The sequence below is a fragment of the Eublepharis macularius genome, chromosome 6 (genome assembly GCF_028583425.1).
Source record: "Eublepharis macularius isolate TG4126 chromosome 6, MPM_Emac_v1.0, whole genome shotgun sequence".
Taxonomy (NCBI): Eukaryota; Metazoa; Chordata; class Lepidosauria; order Squamata; family Eublepharidae; genus Eublepharis; species Eublepharis macularius.
This window is the reverse complement of record NC_072795.1, coordinates 7976030-7999712: the sequence shown is the minus strand read 5'-3', so window position 1 is coordinate 7999712 and position 23683 is coordinate 7976030. Positions and strand designations below refer to the sequence as shown.

The 23683-nt window shown below is 47.1% G+C and overlaps 1 protein-coding gene across 1 annotated transcript in view; it reads left to right on the top strand.

The window, feature by feature from the left end:
* Nucleotides 1–8416: 8416 nt before the first annotated feature.
* Nucleotides 8417–23683, top strand: part of CAPN10 (calpain 10) — a 42629-nt gene continuing 27362 nt past the window's right edge. Inside the window, exons 1-4 of the mRNA XM_054984146.1 lie at nt 8417–8502; nt 16561–16642; nt 18075–18278; nt 19223–19354. Coding sequence (XP_054840121.1) covers nt 18135–18278; nt 19223–19354 — 276 coding nt within the window. The 5' untranslated portion in view covers nt 8417–8502; nt 16561–16642; nt 18075–18134. The remainder of the gene's footprint in view (nt 8503–16560; nt 16643–18074; nt 18279–19222; nt 19355–23683) is intronic.

Here is a 23683-nt window from a genome sequence, read left to right as displayed (position 1 = left end):
GGGAAAGGGGGTCTGATAATGACAAGCAGAAACCGGAGCTCAGAAAAAGAGCCCCTTCCCAGACCAATATTCATTCTGGATAAAGAAAAGGGGGAGGGGGTCCATGAGAGGAGCCGTAACATGGGGGTCCCAAATGACCTGACCATAAATCACGTGGCCGCCTACCCTTCCTGCCAAATATTAAGTTCACACAGCCACCCTTGCTTCCCTCCTCTTCTGTCCCATTTCTGTATGCGGCCTTTTCATGTTTGGGTTGCATTGAGGCTTGTCCTACAATTAACTTGACCACCCCACGCAGTGACTTTCGGGCGGTGACGTAGCACTCTTCGGCAAGGCAGTGTTGAGATCACTTCGCTGTGAAATGCTGCAGTGCCAAGAAAAACAGCCGCTCCGGGCTAGGCAGGGCTGCCTCAGCCTTACTTAGGCCACTCTCTCAACACTGGCAGAATTCCTAGAGCTCTGAAAGCCCTTGGCAGAGCAAAGCGGGGAACGTTTGTGTCCACTTCCTGATTGCAGGCCCTTTTCCCCTCCCGTTCAAGGGAATGAAGCAAAGGGAAGGCACTCCCGTAAAACAGACTACAGGCTGCAGTCAGGAAAATGTTGAGGGAGATACGCAAAATGTTAATTTCATATAGAGCAGCAAAATAGCTTGCATACCAGAGTATTCTTTTAACTTCACAGAATATCGGGGGAGGGCTACCTACTTCATATGACCCGTCGGAGAAGTGGGACGTATCCCCAATTTCCTCTTTCTTGGAAGAGTCCGTACCGAGATCACCTGAATTATTGGCCGTTCCCACCACCCTGTACGAAGGGCTGCTGTTAGCCTCTGTACTGGGCATTGCTACGACTGGCCCCAAGTCACACCCAGGCTTTCTATACAAAGCTACTCCAATGTCCATTTTTATGGTGTTATTAAACTGGGCAATGGGCCAATACCTTCAAAATCTCACTTTCAAAGAATAATGGTAAACAACACCAAAGGATTATGGTCTCTCCCTTTTTGTTTTAAAGAATGGGGAACCTGTGTTGAGCACACTATTGTGATGTTACATGTTAAGAATATATCGCCTGGCCACGTTTTTATCATGAACTTCCTTTTTTAAAGCAACGGAAGGGGGTTCTTCAGAAGATTTTCTGTGTGAATTTTGGCTTTCTGGGAGCTATAACAGCAGCCAAAATAGGCTCTGTAAGCACTTAGTGAGTTGCATTTGGCTGTGCAGACGAGCTCTAACTGTGATGGTTTCACCCAGAGCTTTCCTCTTTTTGGTTTTTAGGGTCACCATGGTGGTAACCACTATGAGGCCAAGCTAGAAATGGAATCTCTGAATCCGGGGAACCAAGAATGAGCAAAACGGCGTAGGCCAGAGAAAGCCCTCTTGGCCTGGATGCCACAGATAATAACAACCACTTATATACCGCTCTTCTAGACAGATTAGTGCCTCACCCAGAGCAGTGAACAAGTTAGTGTTGTTATTATCCCCACAATACAGCTGGGGAGCTGGGGCTGAGAGGAGTGGCTTACCCAAGGCCACCTACAGAGCTCATGGCAGTAGTGGGATTTGAACCAGTGGAGTGCTGGTTCGCAGACAAACCACTTAACCCCTGGTCCTCTTGTGTGCCTGTGAATGAATCTCTCTTAGCTGTTCCTTTCCCTGAGGTGCACAAATTCTATTTCATGCCGTTCTTAAGAAAAAAAGATGGTGGGGGACCCAACCCCAAAGGTCGGGTTGAGGACGAGTACTTGATGTCCACTACAAGCTTTGGTGTTGACCCACAATCGGTTTTGCTGGGAGTCGGAAGGTTTCTCACCACCACCGCATGATGCAGACAGGGAAGATTCTAGGAAAGTTCGTTAGCTGTGTGTATCCGTGCAGATGGAAAGGCGGTAGAACAGATGGCACCATTACAGACTGGGCATGTCTTTCTGAAAATATTAAATTGGGAAAGACGATGAAAGGTAATACTAGGACTGGGTCACTCATTCGGGAGAAGCAGGAAGTAGAATAGGTTGCATTGCTGATTTCAGCTTTGAACGTGTCTTCTCATCAACTGTAGGGAGAAAACTCAGAGAAAGGTTTGTCCCGTCTTTGCTTGCTGGGCTGGTATATTTGCAAGGATCCTTGAATGTGGGCGCATTCCAAAACGTGGCCCTCCGTGACCCTCTACTTGGAATTGGAAGCAGTCCAGTCTAGAGTTCCACTTCTGGTCCTACAGCCCTTACATCTGTGAAGTGGCCTTTAGCCTTTATTTATTATTTATTTATGTCATTTATAGTCTGCCTTTCTCACTGAGACTCAAGGTGGGTTACACAGCGTGAGATTAGTACAGTCGAGATCATAAACAATTTCCGTAGACAGTGCCATAGGGTAAATAAATACAGATTTACAAGCCATAGCATTAGCAAGAATCCAACACAAGAGCTGAAAAAATGCTGAAACAGAACGTAAACAATTCTAGGACTGACATTAGACAACATTAGACATTAGAACTGGGTTTGATTCCCCACTCCTCCACTTGAAGCCAGCTGGGGGACCTTGGGTCAGTCACAGCTCTTCCAGAGTTCTCTCAGCCCCACCCACCTCACAGGGTGATTATTGTTGTGGGGATAATAATGGCATACTTTGTAAATCACTCTGAGTGGGCATTAAGTTGTCCTGAAGGGCGGTATATAAATCACATATTATTATTAACATATAGGTCAAAGGAGCACATATTTAAAGCAACAGATAGTATGTAAGGCTTAAGCTCCCTAACTCAGTGACGCATCTGAGATCCCCCTCCCCGCAATACACTCTTCCTATCTGAGTAAATAAGCCTTTTTGAATAATTCAGTTTTGCATCGTTTGCAGAAAGCAAAGAGAGTGGGGGCTCTCTCGACCTCCTCAGGCAGGCAGTTCCACCGGGCAGGGGCCACCACAAAGAAAACCCTTTAAAGCATGGCAGGAGTTTCTTGTTTCTGTGACAGCCGACTAACGGAGCCGTTGCTCTTGAAATTATCCACTGAACCTTAGGCATCTTGCAATCTTGCGGACAAGGCAAAGCCAGGCCCGAAAACCCACTGAAACGGCAGAAGAGAGACCTCCCATGACACTTACGTAGAGCAAGCTTTTGTTAAATTTATAGCACTGCTAAAATGCAATGTGTGTGAAGTTTTTCAGTCTTTTTGCACTATAATTCCGCCGCCCCCAACACACCTGGCTTTGCAAAAAGAACTTTAACGGCTATCTGCTTAACTTTACTAAAAGGAATATTCTTGTGCTGTGGTTACAGGCCGTTTCATGGGCTGGAAGGGTCAGGCACCTGTGCTCAGGCAGGGACTATGGTGGGGGGAGCTCTGTTTCCGAACAAAAAAGGTTCTTGGCAACAGCCGAGCAACCGGAGCGTGAGAGAATTATGCCCTGCTCTGAGCGCCCCTCCCACTGGGAAATTGGAGATCAGTGGACAATCTACCCATTCTTACTAGGAGAGGTGCCAAGCCAACTATCATGTTTTTTGACCCAATTGGGTTTGAGCTAGCGGATCCAGAAGCAGCAAGATTCTTACTCTACTATTTCTGTGTACCTCTCCCATTGGGAGATGGGAGACTGTTGCCTTTGGTAGGGGCGCCTTATCGTTGCCCCCATGAAAGGAAATAGTGGTGGAAACAGCAGCCCCTGCAATGGAGAGGTAGAGAACTGTCCTTGCACTGGAAAACTTTGGAAAGCCAGCCACCAGTTAGAGCTACTAATACCAGGGCTTTTTTCCAGCTGGAACGTGGTGGAACGGAGTTCCGGAACCTCTTGAAAATGGTCACATAGTTGGTGACCCCGGCCCCTGATCTCCAGACAGAGGAGAGTTTAGATTGCCATCTGCGGAGCGGCGCGGAGGGCAATCTAAACTCCCCTCTGTCTGGAGATCGGGGTGGGGCCACCAGCCATGTGACCATTTTCTCCAAGGGAGATTTAAACTTTTTTAAAAAAACTCCTTGTTCCAGCCGACCCAAAGTGATGTCATTGTCCTTGGGAGCATGCGTGCACTTTGCACGTGCTCATGTGGTACCAGGGGCACCACCTCCCGCCAAGAGTTGCCCCCTGTGCTGGCAACCCACTGAGTTCCACAACCTCTTTTCCCAGAAAAAAAGCCCTGACTAATACTACCACTGAATCTACAGAAGGAAGGCACACAATGCTAGTCTATTCTCACTGTGTCAGTAAGGCAGCGAAGGTTCCCGGCTATATTAAAGCTCATTTTAAAAGCAGTTGTTGTGGTTACCTTTGTCTCTCACAACAATGTAACATGAATAGCTTGCTTGTTTTATTTATAGCGTGCCCTTCTTCGTGAGACTTGAAAGGGATTACAGAGTGTTAAACAATGCAACGTCAGGAACTACAATGCCAAGACCACGGCAATACAGCCCGGAAAACCCACAACAACCAATGCAATAAATAGTAAACACTGTAGCAGGGGTAGGATTTTAAAAATTAGTAACAACGCAAAAACAAACCCTCAGACATTACATATCAAACAATGGAACCAAAAATTGAATCAGAAAAGTAGAAAACAATGCCGCAAAAGCAAGATTATACGTATAATTAACAATGGCACGATAATGATCCTTTTCTCTTTAAATATGCCTCCCTGAACTATTCCGTTCACTGCAGAATAGCTGTAATGTGCTACTCTGTGGAGCTCCCGATAACAATAACAGCCAAGCTGCAACATTTTGCATCAACTGGAATTTGTGAGTGGGCTCGAGGGCCAGACCCATGTGAAGTACATTACCCAAATCATATCAAACCCCCTCAAACGTGGGTAGCACAGTGCCCTTCAAGACGTCACCTCTCCCAACTAGCATGACCTTCATCTTGTCAGAATTCAGTTTTCAGCTTGTTCACCTTTAGCGGTTTAGCCACAGCTGCCAGGCAGTGGCTCAAGACTTCTATCATGGCATCACCAAGCGATTGGCATAGCTGGCCTTTTGACATGCGGCATGTTACTCATTTACTCATGTCTGTAAGAGCCATTGGACTATGGTTAGAGTTGCCAACTGCACGTTGGGAAATTCTTGGAGATTTGGGGGTGGAGCTTGGGGAGAGGAAGAAGGTCAACAGGCATGTGATGCCATTTGAGTCCACCCAAAGGTGCTCTGGAAATCAGGTGGGTAGCTGCATTGGTCTGCAGTAGAACAGCAGTCTTTTTGTCCAGTAGCACTTAGTATGTGTCTTTGTGCCATCAAGTCACCTCCAACCTATGGCGACCCGATGACCTCCAAAGACCTCCCAAACATCCTGTCATTAACAGATTTGTTCAGATCCTGCAAACTGGAGGACGTGGCATCCTTTAAGTAGTCAAGCCATCTCATTTTAGCTCTTCCTCTTTTCCTGCTGCCTTCCACTTTTCCTAGCATTATTGACTTTTCCAGAGAATCTTGTCTTCTCATGATATGACCAAAGTACGATAGCCTCAGTTTTGTCATTTTAACTTCTAGGGAGAATTCAGGGTTGGTTTGATCTAGTACCCACTTATTTGTCTTTTTGGCTGTCCAAGGTATCCTTAAAACTGTCCTGCCCCACTACATTTCAAATGAAACAATTTTCTTCCTCTCAGCTTTCTTCACTGTCCAACTTTCTCATCCATACATAGCAACAGGGAATATCAGAGTTTGGATTATCTTGATCTTGGTCCCCAGAGAGACATCTTTATCTTTAAGGAACTTCTCTAGTTTCCTCACAGCTGCTCTTCCAAGTCTCAATCTCCTTCTGATTTCCTCGTTGCAGTCTCCCTGTTGGTTGATGGTTGATGATTGAGCCAAGGAATAGAAAATCTTGGACTTAAAGAGACCAACAAGATTTTCAGAGAGTGAGCTTTCAAACTGAAGAAGGGAGCTTTGATTCTGGAAAGCTCTCACATTGAAAATTTTGTTGTTTGTTGTTCTTTAAGGTGCCACTGGACAAAAATCTTGAAAATTTGTTGTAATATTTGGAGAACTGCAGACCCCACCTGGAGGTTGGCAACTCTATGTATGAAAGGCCCTGGAGCTGACTGGAAATACTCCTGAGGAATAATCCTGTGGTCTGACATAAAGAGGGGGGTGGCCTTCCACTGTTGTATAATATTCATTTTTATTTTTTATTTATACCCTGCCTTTCTCTCATTATTCTCCTCTCCTCTATTTCATCCTCAAACCAACCCTGTGAGGTAGGTTAGGTGGAGAGTGTGTCACCTGCCCGAGGTCACTCAACAAACTTCCATGGCAGAGCAGGATTTGAACCTTGGTCTCGCAGTTCCTACTCCAACACTAACCACAACACTATGCTGGCTGTAGCACTCAGTCATGTGCAATCATTACCAGTGTTCAAGAAGAGAAGCAAACTAGGGGCGGAGTATAAGGAACAGCAACTTAAATCTTATGTTTTATCCTACGAGAGTGTAAGTTTGACTTGTTTTGCTAAGGGTGGTGGGTGTCATAGGGTTGCCAACTCTGGGCTGGGAAGTTCCTGGAGATTTGGGGAGTAAAGCCTGGAGAGGCCAGGGTTTGGGGAGGGGCGGGGCTGCCGCATGGTACAAAGCCATTGAGCCTGCCCTCTGAAGCTGCCATTTTCTCCAGGTCTCTTCATCAGGCATATGGAGGGTATGTCAGATGCATGGAAGGTATATTTCTTCATTTCCTCCATGCATCTGACGAAGAGAGCTGTGGCTCTTGAAAGCTTATGCTACAATAAAGTAGGTTAGTCTTAAAGGTGCTATTAAACTCTTTGCTATTTTGCTACTGCAGACTAACATGACTAATTCCTGGATCTATTTTCTCCAGGGCAACAGATCTCTATATAGGTTTGCTAGCCTCTGGTTCATGGCTGGAGATCTCCTGGAATTACAAATGATCTCCAGGTGACAGAGATCAGTTGCCCTGGAGAAAATGACTACTGTGGAGGGGGGGCTCTATGGCATTATACCCCAGTGAGGCCCCTCCCCTCCCTAAACCCCACCCTCTCCAGGCTCCTCCCCCAAATTACCAGGTATCTCTTAACTGGGAGCAGGCAATCTTGTCTTTATAGTCTGGAGATCAGCTGTAATTCCGGGACATGTCCAGGCCCCATCTGCTGGCTTACACAGAAGAGAGTATCACGGAATAAAGGTTGAACAAAACACAAGCCGGGAAAACTGACTAAAACACAAAAGAATTGTTCAATAAAGATCTTGCTAATATAAATAGGTTTTGAATGTTTTGGTTGCATCCTCTCTCTCCCCCCCCCTAATTGCATCTCCTCTCTCCTCCCCTCCCCCCCTCCTCTTCTATATTTGACCAGTTTCTGTACCATGCATCTGACGAAGAGAACTTGATTCTCGAAAGCTTATGCTACAATAAAATTAGTTAGTCTTAAAGGTGCTACTGGACTCTTTTTGATTCTGCTACCACAGACAAACACGGCTAACTCCTCTGCATCTAAAGCTTTTTAAAGTATCTAAGGAAGTTCTCTATTTGTTAAGCAAAGCTTTTCAATAACGTAACAGGTAGGTTATGTTAATTTCCGATCTGCTCAAGATACTACACAAGCCTCTAAGGGTGCTATCAACAAAATAACTAGATATTGGGTATCCAAAGAGGGTGTCTCAGAGCATTAAACTGCTTGTGCGTTTGAAACATCCCCAAAAATATATTGCGTAAGTTCATTCATAGCTGAATCGAAAAGAGTCCAGTAGCACTTTTAAGACTAACCAACTTTATTGTAGCATAAGCTTTCGAGAATCACAGTTCTCTTCGTCAGATGCATCTGACGAAGGGAGCTGTTGCTCTCAAAAGCTTATGCTACAGTAAAGTTGGTTAGTCTTAAAGGTGCTACTGGACTCTCTTCTATTTTGCTACTACAGACTAACATGGCAAACTCCTCTGGATTCATAGCTGAGACACTGAACAAACCCCTGTGGCCTTCACCTGGGGGCTGGCAACCCTAGCTTGGACAGAAGTCTTCAAAGAGCTGTAAGCTCCTAAATTTGCTGGCTGAGGTTCCACTAGGGTTGCTAGGTCCAGGTTGGGAAATTCCTGGAGAGGGCAGGGTTTGGGGAGGGGCCTCCGTGGGGTATAATGCTATAGAGTTCACCGTTCAGAGCAGCCATTTTCTCCAGGGGGACTGATCTTTGTTGCCTGGAGATCAGTTGTAATTCCAGGAGATCTCCAGCTACCACCTGGAGGCTGGCAACCCTAGGTTCCACCCAGGAGTTCCTAACCCCCTCCCTTTCCTTGCGCTCTGGGCCGAAAGCTTTTCGGATTCGTTTCGGAATGCAATGAAATCCGAACGGCCTGATCAGCCGGCAGTCGGAAGGGCTTCTCCCAAGAGCATGCCGGGGCTTGTAGTTCCCTTCGGCCAGCAAGGCCTGCCGGGTCCCCGCCTTGCTGCAAGGCACCACGGGAAATGTAGTTTCGGGGCTGCCCAGGCGGCGCCCTGCCATTCGCAGGCGGCTTTGCAGCTGCGTTCGCGGGGTTGGCTGACGGGATGGACCTCGGGGCGCTCCTGGAGGAAGGTGCGAGCGGGAGGGCGGATGGGGGCGAAGCGGGGCGGCTCGTTAGCATGCAGGGCCGGGCGCGGGAGGGAGAGGCGCCTCGGCTCGCGTCTGCTGGGGGAGACGGGAGCGAGCCTTTGTTTGCTGCGGCTCGATACCGTGTTGCGGGCGGCCTCTGAAGGCATGCCCCTCGTTTGCCCCGGGGTGGAATCGGCTGCCGCGAGGTAGGGCTACGGGCGCTGGCTTGCCCGGCTTGGGAAAGGGCATTAGGCGTCTTTACACAAGAGCCCGGTTCGAGTCCAGCGGCTCTTTCGAGACCAACTGATTTCCAGGGTATGAGCTTTGGAGAGTCGGAGCTCCCTTCGTCAGATACAAGTAGGAATGGAGAACCCTTACGCCCCAAGCATTTCTCCCCTGTTCTGGTCAAGCTGATTTTGCATTCTTACTTTTGCATCCTGACTCTCTTCTTGGCAACACACCTCCCTTCTGACTTGGATATAAAGGTATCGGGGATCTCCATTGCGATTTGTATCTGATGAAGGGAGTTAGACTCATGAAAGTTCCTGAAAACCTTGTGGGTCTCTAAAGTGCCGCTGGACTCAAATCCTACTGTTCTACTGCAGACCCACATGGCAACCTACCTGAAACCAAACTAGATTTCTAGGGTATAAGATTTTGAGAGTCAGAGGTCCCTTCGTCAGATACAAGTAGGAATGGAGAACCCTTATGCCCCAAGCATTTCTCCCCTGCTCTGATCAAGCTGATTTTGCATTCTTGCTTTTGCATCCTGGCTCCCTTCTTGGCAACACCCCTCCCTTCTGACTGGGATATAAAGGTCTTGGCTATCTCAATTGCTACTTGTATCTGGCGAAGGGAATTGGACTCATGAAACTTTATACCCTGAAAACCTTGTGGGTCTCTAAAGTGCCGCTGGACTCAAATCCTACTGTTCTACTGCAGACCCACATGGCAACCTACCAGAAACCAAACACCAAAGACCAACTAGATTTCCAGGATATAAGATTTTGAGAGTCAGAGGTCCCTTCATCAGATACAAGTAGGAATGGAGAACCCTTACGCCCCAAGTATTTCTCCCCTGCTCTGATCAAGCTGATTTTGCATTCTTGCTCTTGCATCCTGACTCCCTTCTTGGCAACACCCCTCCCTCCTTCTGACTGGGATATAAAGGTCTTGGATATTTCAATTGCTACTTGTATCCGGCAAAGGGAATTAGACTCATGAAAGTTTATACCCAGAGAATCTTTTTGGTCTCTAAAGTGCCACTGGACTCAAATCCTGCTGTTCTACTGCAGACCAACATGGCTACCTACCAGAAACCAAACCCCCAAGACCAACTAGATTTCCAGGGACTCGAATCTTGCTGTTCTATTGCAGACCAACATGGTTACTTACCTGAGACTAACTTTCCGAAAGATAGCTTCATGTGGGAAGCCGTGTTGGTCTGCAATAGAAGAGCAGGGTTCGGATCCAGTAGCACCTTAAAGACCAACCAGATTTCCAGGGTATGAGCTTACGAGAGTCAAAGCTCTCGTCGTCAGATACAAGTAGGAATGGAGACCCCTTACACCCCAAGCATTTCTTCCCTGCTCTAATCAAGTATGATTACCTTTGCATCCTGACTCCCTTCTTTACAACACCTGTCCTACCTTCTGACTGGGAGAAAAAGACTCATGGAGCTCGTCTGCTCCCTGTATCTAAAGAAGGGAGCTTTGACTTTGGAGAGCTCATACCCTAGAAGTTTTGTTGGTCTTTAAGGTGCTGCTGGACTCGAATCTCGATAATCTGTGAAGACGTCTAATGCCCTTTTCCGATCCCGCCAAGCCAGTGGCCATTGCCTCACCATGTAGCAGCCTGGCCCCGGGGTAAACAAAAGGCATGCCTTAAGAGGCCGCATGCAACATTATATTGAGCCAGCCGCCTTCCCATATTGCCCATACCCCCTACTTTGAGGTAGGTAGTCATGTTGGTCTGCAGTAGAACAGCAAGATTTGAGCTCAGAAACAAACAAGACTTCCAGGGTATATGCTTTCCAGAGTCAGAGCCAGTTTGGTGTAGTGGTTAAGAGCGTGGGACTCTAATCTGGAGAGCTGGGTTTGATTCCCCATTCCTCCACTTGAAGCCAGCTAGGTGACCTTGGGTCAGTCACTTAAGAGCGGCAGGACTCTAATCTGGAGAGCCAGGTTTGATTCCCCACTCCTCCACTTGATGCCAGCTGGGTTCAGTCACAGCTCTCTCAGAGCTCTCTCAGCCCCACCCACCTCATAGGGTGTTTGTTGTTGTGGGGATAATAACAACACACTTTAAACCGCTCTGAGTGGGCATTAAGTTGCCCTGAAGGGTGGTATATAAATCGAATGTTGTTGTTGTTATTATTCAGACGTTGAAGGGCCGAGTCTCATGTTCTGCTGTACCCTCCATGATTTGCCTGCAGTGGAGAGACCAAAGGGCCAGACATTTCCATACATCTCTTATGAAGATTGTCATGTCACAGGATGTTTGCACTGGCAAGCTCATGTTGTGTGGCTTTTGTGGTGAAAAGCAGCTCCTGCCAATATTCTGGGCAAAGAGACAACTCTAGCTGGTTGTCTTTAGTCAGGCTCAGCCTGGTTGTGGGGAGAAAGGCTGGACTGCGTTGGCTTGGGTTGAACTGAGGTGGTGAATTCTCTTAGCGAAGGACCTGCTGTTAGGAAATGCTGGTGGGGTGGAGAGCTGGGAAGGGAAACAAAACTCGGTAGGACTGCCGCCTACTTCTTCTGGCTGGGCTCCTCTCCCTTTCTTGACACAAATTTAGCTTCTGCTTCAAATTAAAACTGAACAAAAGGATTCTTTGCCTGCTAATTTTCTGTGTGCTGGGCTGCCGTTCAAGAGCAGGGAAAGGGGAAAAAATGTAGCACCCATAGAAGGATGCTGGGAAGGATGCGGTTTCTGGGGAAGCAGCTTAGAGAATGGGGAGACGTGAGTTTAAATCCTTTCTCAAGCAGTGAAGTTCACTGGGTGGTCTTGGGCCAGGCATTCATTCTCTTCTCCCCTTTTTTGGCTTACCTACCTCACAGGGTTGTTATGAGGAAGAAAGAGGGGGATCCTCTGGGGTTGCCAACCTCCAGGTAGGGCCTGGAGTTCTCCTGGAATTACAATTCCTCTTCAGACTACAGAGATGGTCCTTGGAGAAATGGCAGATTCAGGGGGTAGACTCTGTGTCTTCACATCCTTGCTGAGTTCCCTCCCTGTCCCAGGCTCTGTCCTACCCAGGAACTGCTCCCGTATCCCCAAGAATTTCCCAAACTGGAGCTGGCAACCTTAGGAGCTTGGAAGAAGAATGAAGCATAAGTGTGAGGGAATGAGTGATAGCGATTCAGTTGTGATGGCTGATAGCCATACATCCAACAGGTTCATCTTCCCCGTTACTGAGAAACTGGATTTCTGCCTGTCACATGGGTGCTAGAAGAACTTCTGTTAGAGAGGGAAATGTAATATTCCCAAAGTTGGTGGTATGAAGAAAGATGGGTGGTTTGTCCTAGATCTGGGGGAGATGGAGCTAGGTTTGGCAGGTGTCAGTACAGTGTTTGTGTGTTTGGGAGGATGAGAGAAGGTTTTGCTCTGCTCGAGTGGCTGATGCCTGGGGGAGAGGGAACCCAGTCCCTTTTCCTCTTGTGGTGGGACTGGTTGAAGGCAGAGAGGTTACTTTGGGCTGGGTGTGGTAAGGAGTGTTAGACAAGAGATCTGAATTAGAGTGTCTGTGAGGAATAATGGTTGCTTGGCCTGGCATGCGGTTGCCATGGTTTGGGGGTGATGAGGAGGGGAGACCTGTGGGCTTAACTGAGTGGGGCTCCTTGATGGGCGAGAATTGTGGATAAACATGTGCAGGATGAAGGCCTCTGGGGGGGAAAAGGGCATCTGTGGAGGCACATGAGGGAGAAATTATTCATGTTGGGTGGCCTGTGGTGGTGTTAGAGCCACGCACTCTCCACCCAGCTGCCTGGATTTGATAGATTTCGATGGAGAGGGACACATTTGGGTCCCACTGTGGAAAACCCTTTCCAGTAAGGTTGCCAGCTCTAAGCTGGGAAATTCCTGGAGATTTGGGGGATGGAGCCTGGAGAAGGTGAGATTTGGGGAGGGGAAGTACCTCAGCAGTGTTTAATCCCATAGAGCCCACCCTCCAAAGCAGCCATTTTCTCCTGGGGAGTTCTGGGAGAACTCTAGCTACCACCTGGAGGCTGGCAACCCTAGGGGCATTTGTTAGCCAGCTTGGCCGTGTATAGAACTTGGCATTACCGCTGCCGCATGGTGCGCAGCTAGGCTTATCACACTTGTGGCAGCCATTGCTGGGAATGAGCGGCACTGAGCAGAGAGCTGGAGGCCACAGGCTGAAGAGATTTGATGAGGAGGTGATAATGTGGGACAGGAATCACGTGCCATTGAAACATCCGCCACACGATGGCACTAATGTGTGGCCTGGCTGCTTAGCCTCTGTGTAATAATATTCTTGGGAGACAAGTTCAAATGAGGACCTATCTACATTACAAAGGTGTCTTGGTTTTCGAATGCTTTCGTCCCAAAGAATCCTGGGAATTGTAGTTCAGTGAAGTGCTAAGCCTTCTTTGTTAGTGATCGTATATCATCCCCCACCCCAAGTTTAGCAAGTAAGCAAGGAAAAACTTTATTACGCATTAGTTACAATCAATAATAATAATAATATTAATTAGGAAGTCCAATTACTACACAACTAAGTAGCACAACATCAAGAATGACACCAATGTAGAGCCAGTTTGGTATAGCAGTTAAGAGCGGCAGGACTCTAATCTGGAGAACCGGGTTTGATTTCCCACTCCTCCGCTTGAAGCCAGCTGGGTGACCTTGGGCCAGTCACAGCTCTCTCAGAGCTCTCTCAGCCCCACCCACCTCACAGGGTGTTTGTTGTTGTGGGGATAATAATGACATAATAGCATTTTGTAAACCGCTCTGAGTGGGTGTTAAGTCATCCTGAAGGGCGGTATATAAATCGATTATTATTATATTATTAATGGTGCTTTATAGTAAGAAAATATAGTAAGAAAATATGCCCTGAGCCTGCTGGTGCGGGGAGGGTGGAATACAAAGAGAATTAATTAAATAAATAAATAAATAATAAAATTTGCCCCCTGAATATTGAAATACTATTTTTTTCAATCAATCAATTTATTCTTATGGTTCATGACCAGAACAATTGAAATATAATTTCAAGCTCTTCAAACAAACTAATCAACAACTTTAAGAAGAACAGAACAAAGTTATCTAAGATCATGCACAATCAAGTTACTGTAATTTCCATTCTTCTTTGGGAACTACTTAAGGTCTGTAGTGCATATGTGCCTTGTCTATTTATCTCAGCAATTCATATTTATAACATCTAAAAGTGGGAGGAGGTAGGTGCATGTTAAGTCTTATGAAAATGCACCCTTTAATTCGAGTGCGTGTGTGTGTTTGTGTGAAAGAACCTGGTGGATGATCTTGTGTTCCTTATTCCAGAGAATTTTCCCATAGAACATAATAGTCTTCATAATTCCGGTAGAACATAATAGGCTTCATAATTCCCATAGAGCATAATAGACTTCATAACAGGCATTATGAAGTAGTTCTTTGTGCAAAGGGAGGGCATAACATACTAGTAAGTGCTGGTTGTTTGCTCAGCGGCTGCTGCCAGCTACCATCAGCTGGGGCATGCCTTCCAATACTTCATAGCTGAAAATGGGGTCCTTGTATGCTTAGAACATCCCTAATCATACTAACCAGAGCAGAGCCCCCCCACCTTTATGGAAGGTTATGCCAGGCATCCCCAACACGGTGCCCATGGGCACTGTGGTGCCTGCTGACACCTTTCCTGGCACTTATCAAGAAAGCAGTCAGGGCCAGGTGTGGTTTTTACCAACAAGCCTAATGATTGGGCACTGGAGATTTGATTGGCTGTGCAGATTTTTAAAAAATGTCGCTTTGGCAGCAGCTGCCACCACAGCAAAAAATAGTGATAGAAGGTAAGCTGCAGTAGCCATCATATGGTGGGCTCTGCCTCATACAGCTGCCATTTTTGTGGCAGTGCCCACCGTGGCGTGTCAGAATTCCAAAGGTACCTGCAGACTTAAAAACGTTAGGGACTCCTGGGCCGATTCCAGACAGCCCTCCCCATCGCGAAACGTCGTGTGTCGTCGCGCAGAAAACGCGATATTTCGCGTTTTCTGCGCGACGACACGCGACGTTTCGCGATGGGGAGGGCCGTCTGGAATCGGCCCAGGTGTATGCTGTGCCTTCCCTTTTTTTACTGTGCAAAAATCCTTATTCTGATTCCTGCAGAGGTATGGTAGTTGATTGACGGTTACAATTCTTTTTCCAAAACTTAAGACCATTGGAATGTTTAGCCTTACGGTAGATTGAGTCATATTTATTACAGAACGGATGCAAAATTGCTTGTCTGGGTTGCAGTTTTTGAGGTGGGGACATGATGAACTCAGAGTGGCTGCCTTATATTGGACTATCAACGTCAGGATTGTCTACTTTAACTGGCAGTGGCTCTCCCAGCCGAGCTCTTTCACATCGCTTGCTACCTGATCCTTTTCGCTGCCAAATCCAGGAACTGAGCGTTCTGTATGCGAAACAGATGCTGTGGTTCAATATAAGGCAGCTTCCTGTTTTCAGCAGGTGAGCGTTGATATGATTTAAAAAAAAAAGATATCCTCAAAATGTCTCCCCCCACACTTTGAGAAGAGCCCTTGGGGAGGGAGGAGATTTAACTGACAAACGGCTCCCTGATTTCAGCCTTCCAAGACTCTTCTTCATTTAAAACACTGCCATGTGCATTTTGGTCTTTGGGCTTAAAAAAAGTTTCTAGCTCTTTTGGTTGCAAAGACATCTGGCAAGACATTTCTTTCCCTCCCTTCCTCCAGGTAGCTGAGGGTAGCATATGTGGTTATCCAGTCCCCACAACAACCTTGTGAAGTAGGTTAGGCTGAGAGAGAGTGGCTGTCCCGAGGTCATCCACGGAGCGCCATTGATGAGTGAGGATTCGAATCCAGGTCTCCTCTGTCCTAATTGTTGGGATTTTAGCAAGTGTCCTACATTCAGTCATGAAAGAGTTAAATTGTTGTTCTGTTTGTTTAGTTAGATAGCTAGTTAGCATAGGATCCCTTAGCTGTCGAGTAAAAGTTCCCACCATAGAAACGGGCGTCTTTAGTCTTAATTAAGGGATCTAGGATTGTCTATTGGATGAACCAGTTTATTGAGGAGCAATTAACTAGCAACATATTCTACGGTTTTATAGCTCTTTGTTCAGTAAGTCTCTCTAAGTCTTCAGTCTGCAGTTTAGACTATCCTGTTAACCCTCAAAATATAGATAAATAGCTATTCATTATTTTCTCACCAAAGGTACCCTTTCCCCTGATATGTAGTAAAAGCAGGGCTTTTTTTCTGGGGAAAGAGGTGGTGGAACTCAGTGGGTTGCCCTCGGAGAAAATGGTCACATGGCCGGTGGTCCCGCACCCTGATCTCCAGACAGAGGGGAGTTGAGATTGCCGCAATCTAAACTCCCCTCTGTCTGGAGATCAGGGGGCGGGGCCACCAGCCATGTGACCATTTTCAAGAGGTTCCGGAACTCCATTCCACCATGTTCCCGCTGAAAAAAAGCCCTGAGTAAAAGTATTTATCTAGAGGTAATCGACAAAAGTCTGCCTACTTATTTCTACTGCGCTAATATTAAACTCTGCAACCTTTAAACCCCAACGCTAATCCAAAACTCTTAACCACTAAACCACATGGGCTATGCGTGGTGGAACCTGAGAAGCTAGAGTAAGTTTCTCGTCGTCTTGCTGGGCTCTCTTTTCGTTACCCTGACCAGCTGAAACAGTCTGCGTTATGCAACAGAGGAAGACTCATACATATCTTTGTAACTGATGGCGGTTGCGGAATCTAGCTTTTCTTGTTGCAGAATTGGGATTACCAGGAGGCAGAATTTCAAATACTGATTTTTTAAGATGATTTTTCTCCGACCTTATGCCTTTTGTTGATACCTTTTTTCTGATTGATACGCAGTACTTACTCATGGATTCTCCAAGAGGTAGCTGTGGAGTCTGAAAAAGGTTCCAGATAAAGGAAGATGCCGCAAGCAAATATGGTAAGCCTTTTCGTGCTTGATATGTTTGAAAAGGAAGAGCAGGATGTATTCTTCATCACAGAAGCAGGGAAGCACAGCCTTCTGCTGTGCTTGGGCATCTCAGGATTAGGCCGTGGCAAATGCAGGCTGTCTGCTCTCTTATTGCTTACAATTTTTGAATCACACTCTTGTGCTGAAAGGTCCTTATTTGACATTCTAACTTAAGAACGACCAAGGGAACCCGCGGCATCAGTCCAAAGCTGGTTAATCCTCCTGTTTTCAGCAGTGGCCAGCTAGATGCCTTTGGGAGTCCAGTGACCGGGACCTGAAGGCAACAGCCATCGCCTGCTGTGCTTCTCCAACCCCTGCTGTTCAAGTTTAGCCTGGCCCTGAGCTGCCCCTTTCAGCTATCTTGGCTAATCTGATCCTCTCCAACTCATTTATCAAATGCTCTTCTTTAGCCATCAAAGCCAATGTATTTAGTGCGTTGTGGCAACGAACACCCCGAGCATATTAATTGTGAAGAACTCTTGCAAACCTGATGCTGATCAACTTTATCCAGAGGCCCTTTTCTGGTTTTTTGTCAACTTACTCAGACCCTCTCAAAATAGTAAATAGTCTTAAAGGTGGTGGTGGTGGATTTTACGGGCTGTATAGCCACGGTCTTGGCATTGTAGTTCCTGACGTTTCGCCAGCAGCTGTGGCTGGCATCTTCAGAGGTGTAGCACCAAAAGACAGAGATCTCTCAGTGTCAGTCTTAAAGGTGCTACCAAATGAGCTGCTCTCCTGGTCTCCTGTATGTCTGTAGGGGGTATTGACCATCTACCCCCCATATAAGAGCGACCACACATGGTTAAGCCGCACCTCCACCTCCGTCAGATGTTACATGGTTTTTATACGGCGAGCAGGTGTTTTATTAGAAAGCTGTGTTAATTGATTATGATTTTATCTTGTATATTTTATCTTCTGTTGAAACCCGCCCTGAGCTTGCTTGCGGGGAGGGAGGGATATAAATATAATAAATAATAATAATAATAATACTGGACTCTCTACTATTTTGCAACTACAGATTAACACGGCTAACACCTCTGGGTCTCAGACCCTCTCGTCACCTTTCCATCTTTTCCTGCATGTCCTTAAGCAATGGCACATATTTTCTTAGAACCAGGGCTTTTTTTCAGCGGGAATGTAGTGGAACGGAGTTCTGGAACCTCTTGAAAATGGTCACATGGCTGGTGGCCCCGCCCCCTGATCTCCAGCCAGAGGGGAGTTTAGATTGCCCTCCGCGCCGAGGGCAATCTAAACTCCCCTCTGTCTGGAGATCAGGGGGCGGGGCCACCGGCCGTGTGACCATTTTCTCCGAGGGCAACCCACTGAGTTCCACCACCTCTTCTCCCCAAAAAACCTGCTTAGAACCATTAACAGTTTCCTCCCTTCCTGATTTGTTTTGCAGGAGTAAATCCAGATCCTGCCATCTTTGAAGTAGCTTCAAGGACCTGGGTTTCGGCAGAAGATGCCAGGAGACGGAGTACTCTCAGAACTGAAGGGAGACCTTTACAAGGACCAGGCCTTCCCTGCGAAGGATGAGTCGCTCTTCTTTAACTACTCTACTCCACTGGCCCATTTCAGAGGCGAGGTTTGTTGGCTGAGACCTCAGGTTAGTGTTCGCCAAAAGGCAATATCCTAGCAGTTCAGGAACAAGTGAGGAAGTTTGTTTTGGTCACAAGTTAAAGTAAAAACGTAGTAATGTTTCCCGTTGTCCACAGGTAGCGTAAAGATCACATACAGCACAGATCCTGCCCAGTAGGTAGATCAAGATGGAGAGCCCTGTTAATCTGTCTGTAGCAGTAGAAAACAGCAAGAATATAGCAGCACCTATAAAACTAACACAGTTTGTGGTAGGATGTGAGCTTTCGTGAGTCATAGCTCACTTCTTCGTATACCAAGTAGGGTTGCCCAGTAGGGGTTGTTTTGATTTAGTTATGAAGAAAACTGGAAGAGGGCAGAACTATTAGATGCAGGTTAGAGGAAATACATGGCTCTTACGTTGTTTCTCAGAAGGAGGAACAGAATCAATTACGTGAATATCAGTTGGTAAAGAGCATTTTTTCACTGGGAGAATATAAGAGAGTAATCCATACTAGTACAAGCAAAATCGTCAGAAATCTGCAACCTTAGTAGCATTTGACATGGAAACGAAAGGTGCAAAAATAGCATGAACAACACATTGATGGAATTCAGAGGTACAGAAATAAGGAGGTTTGCTTTTGAGAGATTTTTCTTTAAATTAGCACATCGGGAGGAAGACAGGCGGGCCATTTTTGAACAGCAGTTGACTTTCTCTTAGCTTGTCAAATTCCTAAGCTTTGACTATCCTCCTCCTCTTTTGACAACTGGTGACACTGAATTATTAGCACGTATTGATTTCATAAGGTGTGATGCTGCCTGCTTTGTTCTGTGAGTCAGTGAGTGTAGGCGGTACAATCGTATTCTCTACAACCAATGACAAATTGATACTTGGGATTTTGTTGTTGTGTTCTGAGACCCGGATTGTTTTTTCAAAGATGCGTTTCCTTTTTCATTTTGCTTCCCCTCAACCAGGAGATCTGTTCAAATCCTCGGCTGTTTTCTGACAATCAGTATGAATGGCAGGTCAAGCAAGGGATGCTGGGAGATTGCTGGTTCCTGTGCGCTTGTGCTGCTTTGCAGAAGAGTAAATATCTCTTAGCCAAGGTACTGGGAATGAGCGGTCCTTGTTTCTTTCACAGCCAAACTCGTTCTTCTTGTCAGGATTGGGTCTGTGTGTAGGGTTGCCAGGTCCCTCTAACCCTCCTGGTGGGAGGAGAAGGGACCTGGCACGTACCTTGTGCCAACATATGTCCTCTCGGCGCATGTGCGATGACATCATTTCCGGAAGTGATGTCATCACCCCACACATACGAGCACTCCCGTACTCTGTGCGGGGTTGTTTTAGCACAGTTGGGGCCAAAATTGGCTCCAAATGAAGTGTGGGAGTCTTCACGCAGCTAGAGCGATAATGGCTGATTCCGCACACGTTGGATAATGCACGTTCAATGCACTTTATCAATCGTTCGAGGTGGATTTTTTGTTCCGCACATGAAAAAATCCGTTCCAAATGATCTATAAAGAGGATTGGAAGTGCATTATCCAACGTGTGCGGAATCAGCCGATGTCACTCCCAGAAGTGATGTCGTTGCACACACACACACACCCCGGGGCGTGCGCACTGCGTGTGTTCCTGGTGTGCTTGCCAGTGGTAGGCGACCTCTGGAGGGTTTGCCACCTCCCACCAATTGCTGGCAGATCGGCGAGCAAGGAGTCTAACTCCTGGAAGGTTGCCTGTCACTGGAGAGCATCTTTGTTCCTTGGTTGGTGTGGGTATGTGCGTGCAGCAGCAGGCCCGATTGTAGTACAGCCCCGAGTACGCTGTCTTTTATAAATAATAATCTAAAAACAAGTGACTGGCTTGAAGGACTAGAATGGGGGAGAATTATAGTGTGGACTGCTGAACGGAAAGGTGGAAAGATTCCACTTTACCAGTGTGTAAAGTCCTTGGAGTTTGGTCAGCAAAGAATGGATTTGCCTGTCAGACTATGGCATACCATAGGGCTCGAGTCTATCTTTCTCCCTTCTTTAAGAAGACAAGGTCTTTTGATTTCAAAAGGTTTTATTTTGAAAGACCGCATTCAGGCCAGGTGTCCACAATCCAGGACCAAGATGGCCTTGGCTGAGCAAAGCTTTGTTAGAAATGAGTTGTAAAACGAAAGTTGTTACAGATCAAACTCTCAGATCCCAGCCTCGACCCGGAGTTCACATAGCAGAAAACCGTTCTGTGGGAATGCGAGTTCCTCAAGGCCGTCTAGGAAGAAACAGATAAGATGCAGCGTTCTCTCCCATGGAAAGGGCGGTGTGAAACCTGGAGGGAGAAAAAGACTAGACCACTACAGACATTAATATGGCGTTACATATGTTCTCTCAATCCTGGCAGGTCCTGACATTGTCAACCTCCAGGTGGGATCTGGAGTTTCCCCAAAAGTACAACTGGTGTCTAGGCTACAGTTCCCTTCAAAGAAATGCCAGCATTGTAGGGCAAACTCTGTGGATCGGGAGCCCCCTGTGGTTCTTTGACATTCAGAGGCTCTGAAGAGCAGTGTTTCCCAAAGCGATGCCTGTAGGGTTCCCAGTTGCCTGCTGGTTGCAAGCAATCTCTTGGGGGTTTGCCCTGTGACAACCTCCCGGTGATCACCTGCAACCAGCAGGCAACCTCGGAAAATGCGCAACGGGCATGCTTCTAGTGAGGCTCGACAACATCGCATCCTCGGGTGTATCCTCCCGCACTTCACAGGGGCCAATTTTGGCTCCAAACAGGCTGAACTGGCCCCTGTGCAGCATGGGAACATGCCTGCCACCAGCATGATGATGTCACTCGAGGAAGTGACATCGTCACACCTCGCCAGGAGCGCTCCCACTGCCCGCTTTCTTGGGTTGCCTGCTGGTGGCGAGTGATTGCCGGATGGTTTGCCACCTCCCCCAGGAGAATCGCCTCCCAGTAAGTGCCAGGCCCCCCGCTTCTGCCTGGAGGATATAGGGACCTGGCAACCCTAGCTACCCATGCTGCAGGAAACTGGATGCCAGGCCATTCCCTGTGGATCTTGTTGGCGGGCACACTGGGACAGCTAAAGCTGCTAAGTTTTCCTGAGCTATGGGCCTCATGCCAGGGATAGTGAGGAGGCCAATCCTTTCCAACAATTCCCCACCCTTCTTTGCAGCCTTTGGTTCTCTTGTATACTAATAGTAAAATGTCCCTGATCTGGGGATCATAGAATCATAGGGTTGGAAGGGATCTCTGGTCATCTAGTCCAATCCCCTGCACAATGCAGGAAATTCACAAATACACCACCCCCAAACACACACACACAACACGCACACCCCAGTGACTCCTGCTCCATGCCCAAAAAGATGGCAAAACATCGTCAGGATCCCTAGCCAAACTGGCCTGGGGAAAAACACAATATTTTACTTAAATCTGGAGACTGGAGTCATGAATGGAGAAGACAGATCTTCTTGTACGCCTGAAAAATGCCCTCGGTTTACAGAAAAATCTGAAATCTAAAAAAAATACATTGGGGTTAACCCCCCCCCCTCCCCAAATGATTAAAGGAGCTTCTGTAACTTTAACTAGATGCCCTCAGGGGCTGTTGCTAGGCAACCAAGTAACAGTTAGGTCAGTATTCCAGGCATTAATTTATGTCAGGAAAAGGCAGGGGGAGAGGGCAGTGGCCTTTCCATGGCTGTTTTGGCTTTTGCGAGAGGACTCATTGGGGCCAGGCCCAGAAACAACCACTAGGAAACTTGCTACCATGCAACTTGCATAACTCACAGGCCCGGCTGCTTGCAACTGCTCAACAGCAACCACCCCCCACAAAGCCAGTGTAGTGTAGTGGTTAGAGTTTCAAATCTGGATCGGGTTCGAATCACCACTCTGCTGTGGAAGCTCAGTGGGTGACTTTGATGCAGTCACACACTCCCAGCCTAACCTACCTCTCAGGGTTGTTGTGAGGATAATATGGAGGCAAGAAGCATGATATAAGCTGCTTTGCATCTCCACTGTGGAGAAACCACTATACGAATGAAGTAGATGAGTAAATATTGACGAAGATGGGGGACTGATAAAAGGTAAGCGTTTTAATGGGTTTGAAGGAGAGAAGGACAGAAGAAAAGGTGAGCGTATGGGCGCTGCCAGGAGGAGCGAGAGAGGAAATAGTCTGGGGAAGGGGATCCAGGGAAAAGTGAATTCCCCTATTAAGTCTTTGCAGGGCCCCCCTGTGCAACTGCCCTGGCTTAGCTGGTATCATACAACTGGGTCATAGGGAGAGGCTGCCTGGGGTGGAAGGGGGAAGGATGAAAAAGGGGGGACAGTGGGTGGAAAGGAGAAAAGGAAGCACGAAACGGGGAGGGGCTATGGGGGCGGGGAAGGCTAAGTGGACATGGTGTGGGAGGGGAACATGAGATGTCCCCCACTTGCAATTATATATTCCAGTGTTAACCGACCTGTGAGTCCTGACTCAAAAGTTGGTTGTGAAGTCTGTGAAAATGGGTCTCTTTGCAGTTTTATTGCCAGGCATATGGTTGAGGCCAGACCAGCAGTCACCTGGAAGCCTCCCAGCTGGGCCTCCTGGCAGAGGGGCCGTGCGACCATCTGGCCCTCCTATATGAGTTAGAGTTGATCATCTGCCCCCCAGATGAGTTATAGCCTGATTGGAAAGGCCTGTGTTCCCCTTTCTCCCCCATCCCTCTGTGTTTTACTGGTAGGAGTTGGGCTGCAAGGCCGCTGTCTGTGGGCGGTGTTAATGGGACTTTTGCTGTTTTTATCGATGTTTTAAATGTAACTTATGGTTTTTTATTGTTGTAACCTGCCCTGAGCCCACTTCTGGGGAGGGCAGGATAGAAATCCAACAACAACAACAACAGCAACAACAATTTTGCATGATTTATGCATGCCCTGTTTTTTTCTTTTAAAGTGGGTCACCATGCCCAACCAACAAGTTAACATAACCGTGACTAAGTCCACCAGGGTATGCGTGTGCCATGCTTTAGAAGCAGAAGGGGGGGGGGACTCAGACAGCCAGCAGATCTCAAAATGTTTGGAGCTGTTACATGTTTGCACTTCTGCATTGCTGCAGCCCAAATGCCAAATGCGAGGGATACCCCAATTCTGCAAACAGACTGAATTTTGCAAATTAAGCAACATTGCTTGGAATAGCTGATTTTGCACCATTCTGCTTCTGGGATGCTTATAATTAGGGATTAATTTTTTACAACAGAAGTTTCCATTTTGGAAATGGTAGAAGGAAAGGATATGGTGATAGAGGGCAAGGAGGTTTGGAAGAGTAGGGAAGAGAGGTGGGACGCTGAAGCTCCGCCCCTTCCTGTTCAAGATTCCGAAGACTCTCAAGCTTTAGCTTGCGTTGAACTTTTTCTCTGTAGCCATAAGGGCTAGAAACTTGTTATTTTTGGAAAGGGAAGGACTGGATTCTCAAG